The following is a 3,288-nucleotide window of genomic DNA, read 5'->3' on the forward strand; positions in this document are numbered from 1 at the left end:
TATATACATAAATACATACATACAATATATATAGTATATATAAGTATATACACACACATATACATACATACATACTGTAGTGCTGGAAAAATTTAAGAGATCACTTTAAAATGATCAGTTCCTGTGATTTTACTCCTTACAGATATATGTTTGAGTGAAATTAACATTATTGTTTTATTCTTGAAACTACTGACAACATGCCTCCGAAATTCCAAGTAAAAATTTAGTATTTATTTGCAGAAATTGAGAAATGGTCAAAATGACTACAAATATGTAGTGCATTCATTTAGAAACAACAATACTAATGTTTTAACTCAAAGAGTTAAAAAGTATTTGGTTGGAATGCTTTCAACCGAATACAGGGAAACTATGAAATGGTCTCTTAATTTTGTCATACACGTTATAAACACACACACACACACACACACACACATATAAACTGTACATTTACCTCAGGGAACTGACCTTGTCTTTGAATTCTCCACCAAACCCAAACTGATTCTCAGGTTTTCCATCAGGCACCTTATATTTTCTGAACCAGTCAACGGTTGCCTCTAAATGACCTGGTCGGCTCTTTCGAACGTCCTCTAAACCTGACAGGCAAAAAATGATTATTTAGAGGTAAGAAGCTAAAGACTTAACTTCTTAAAATAAATATATTTACACTTGACATATAAACACCTAAAAGCAGCAAAAACACAGTTTACGGTAAACAATGCTGATTCAAAATACTAAGAAATACTACAAAGGGGAAAAAAACAAGACAAATTTCAGTGAATAAAAATAAAATCATGTTGACAATAAAAACTCCACTGAGTGTTTATTGTAGGGCGAGAATTGTATTAAGTCAATCTAACATTTACTTTATTTAGGAGTTTAGTATGCAATCAAAACTTTTTTTCTTATTTGCTTTGGTTTCTTRCTTTGTCATTATTATTATTTAATGTTTATCAATTAAGCATACAGTTTTCAATAATTAAAAAAACCCTGTGTTGACTAAGAAATAGAAAATATTCTGTCAGATTCAAGGTGCTATAATTTGCCTTTTTTAACACCCACAGTTCAAGTTTGCAGCATCTGGGTCTTTTGCATTGATAGCGATGACCTTCCAGTCCATTTCTCCCTCATCAATCATTGCCAAGATGCCCAGAACTTTGACTTGGATAACTTGACCCGGAGAGCACACCTGAAGATCAAATAAAAAGTTGACAGCTATAAATACAAATCGAGAACAAAGAACTGCTACAGTTAAGAGCAGGAAGGAGTACACTGCATGACTGTTCTGAGTGGTCCCACCTGCGTGCCGATGTCACAAACATCAAGAGGGTCATTATCACCACAGCAGCTTGTCTCTTTGTCTTCATGGTTTGGGTCCTCCCAGGTCTTTAACAAGAAAGAGTTCAAAAGCAGACGAGAAATTAAAACTGTTCTGGAGGAAAAAAAAATCTTTTACACCAGATCTCCTTCCTGATGCAACCTGGGCTTTGAGACTGTGGTCCTGAATGTACAGTACTAAATACACATCTCAATTAAAAGGTTGCAATGTGTCCCTCCCTCACCTGTGGGAGTGCTCCATAGTTCCAGATGTAACCTTTATGTGGAAATATGTTGGCAACATATCGGAGCTTCCCTTTCTTCACATCTTGTTTGATAGGATTCAGTGGTTCCTTTGTTGCAATCTGGTACAAGGGATTTAGAAATTCAGGGGTCATTTTCAGCATTTCTGTGTATCGGATTTAAAAAGAAAAAGTTTGGGACTTGCATGGCAATCGAAAATAAAACATCCATAACATTTATTTTTAAAGTTAGGATGCACCACCTTATTGTGATGACATTTGTCTTGTTCTGTATATTGAGCCAATCTACAATATTCAGTTTAATTCCAATTATTACCCTCGTTGACGAAAGCTAAAAGTCAATGATAGTGAATCTGCCTGTTAGCAAAGTACTTCATGAACCACTGGGCATTTTTGAAGAAGTTACCATTGGATGCATAAATATAAAAAAGCAAAGATATCCAAAGGAAAAAAAGACAAATATATATAAATTCTTAATGCAGATGTATATGTGGACTCTTTACTTACCTCCATTTTTGCATTTGACCACCGAGGCACCTCCACCACCATGTTATAAAGAACCTGAAAATAAATACAATCACCAAATAAGTAAAAAATGCTGACAAGAATATTTTTAGGAGATCAAACAGACTTTGAATCAACTGGTACCTCATTTTCATTCTTGGGTTTTTTAGCTGGTACGTCATCTTTCTATTAGGACAAAAAAACATTATATAGACTTCCTAATTTCTACGTTATGTTTTGGTAAAAAACTGTTCAAGACTTACCAGGTCTGACTCTGCTATCAATGGAATGTCATGGAATGGTGAAATGTATTTCCCATCAGAGGTTTCTGAAATAAAATGATAAACATGAATCTTAAAAAAATCTCCAAAGTGTTAACAGCAAATAATTACACTCTGCATAGTAATTTGTCGTTTAAACATATGTGTATATTGGAACTATTGCATAGAAATCTAAATAAAATAAAAAGCAATCTATAAGAAAATAAAGGGCTTTTACAATTAGTCAGTTTCTGTCAAAGCCCAAGAAAACTGATTAAATGTCTAGAATGAAATATTCCATTTGTTTATTTTATTAAGTTTGCATTACGTCATCCTACGTGCCTACAAATGCGGAAGTAGCACTTGTACTACGTTCTCTTTAATAGTAAATTCGTTTATTTTGTTCACTTAAAACTGGCAGGATGGCAATTTTTAATATTCGATACTAAACTAGTGCAGCAACAAAGCACAACACCACAAAGGTCAAACATTCACACTCACTGCAGCTGTTTGTGTTCACCTGTCTGAGACACCAGCTGTTCATGATATAACTACTTAAATTAAACATTACAATAAAGGTTAAACACACGTTCTCTCCAGCGTCACCGTAAAACTTAACTTACTAAAATAAAGGCGATAGTCGGGGGAATTTGGACGTCCTCTCTGCTCCGTTTCATAGTGCATCATTTTTCTGAAATAATGCAAATATGGTACAACTGCGGCTTGTGCAAAAACTTTATTACAAGAAGCAGAAAACGGACTCAAAAATGGCACCAAGCAGTTCAGCGAGGAGCGAAGCAACTGAGGTGTCATTATTCTACACACTTTTCTTCGCTCTCACTTCCTGCTTCCTGTCCGCGTTCCAAAACTTCTGGTCTGGGATTTTCAAAGTAAAAGCGTCACATTGAAAATAATGTTCAGCTCATTTTTGCTGAGCACTTGAATCC

The 3,288-nt window shown here is 34.7% G+C and overlaps 1 protein-coding gene across 2 annotated transcripts in view; it reads right to left on the bottom strand.

Annotated features, from left to right (window-relative positions):
* Positions 1-3,199, bottom strand: part of ppa2 (inorganic pyrophosphatase 2) — a 4,262-nt gene extending 1,063 nt beyond the window's left edge. The window contains exons 1-8 of one of the 2 annotated variants that reach the window (XR_001310152.1): positions 2,965-3,199; positions 2,345-2,409; positions 2,226-2,267; positions 2,085-2,138; positions 1,560-1,679; positions 1,297-1,383; positions 1,060-1,186; positions 452-593 (exon numbers count right to left, since the gene is read on the bottom strand). Coding sequence is in view for 1 of the 2 variants with exons in the window: in XM_014007737.1 (XP_013863191.1) it covers positions 466-593; positions 1,060-1,186; positions 1,297-1,383; positions 1,560-1,679; positions 2,085-2,138; positions 2,226-2,267; positions 2,345-2,409; positions 2,965-3,154 (813 nt within the window). In the remaining variant the exon portion in view is untranslated. The remainder of the gene's footprint in view (positions 1-451; positions 594-1,059; positions 1,187-1,296; positions 1,384-1,559; positions 1,680-2,084; positions 2,139-2,225; positions 2,268-2,344; positions 2,410-2,964) is intronic. The other variant, XM_014007737.1, reaches the window with a different exon arrangement.
* Positions 3,200-3,288: the final 89 nt, after the last annotated feature.

This window comes from Austrofundulus limnaeus, unplaced genomic scaffold (assembly GCF_001266775.1).
Source record: "Austrofundulus limnaeus strain Quisiro unplaced genomic scaffold, Austrofundulus_limnaeus-1.0 Scaffold44, whole genome shotgun sequence".
Lineage (NCBI taxonomy): Eukaryota > Metazoa > Chordata > Actinopteri > Cyprinodontiformes > Rivulidae > Austrofundulus > Austrofundulus limnaeus.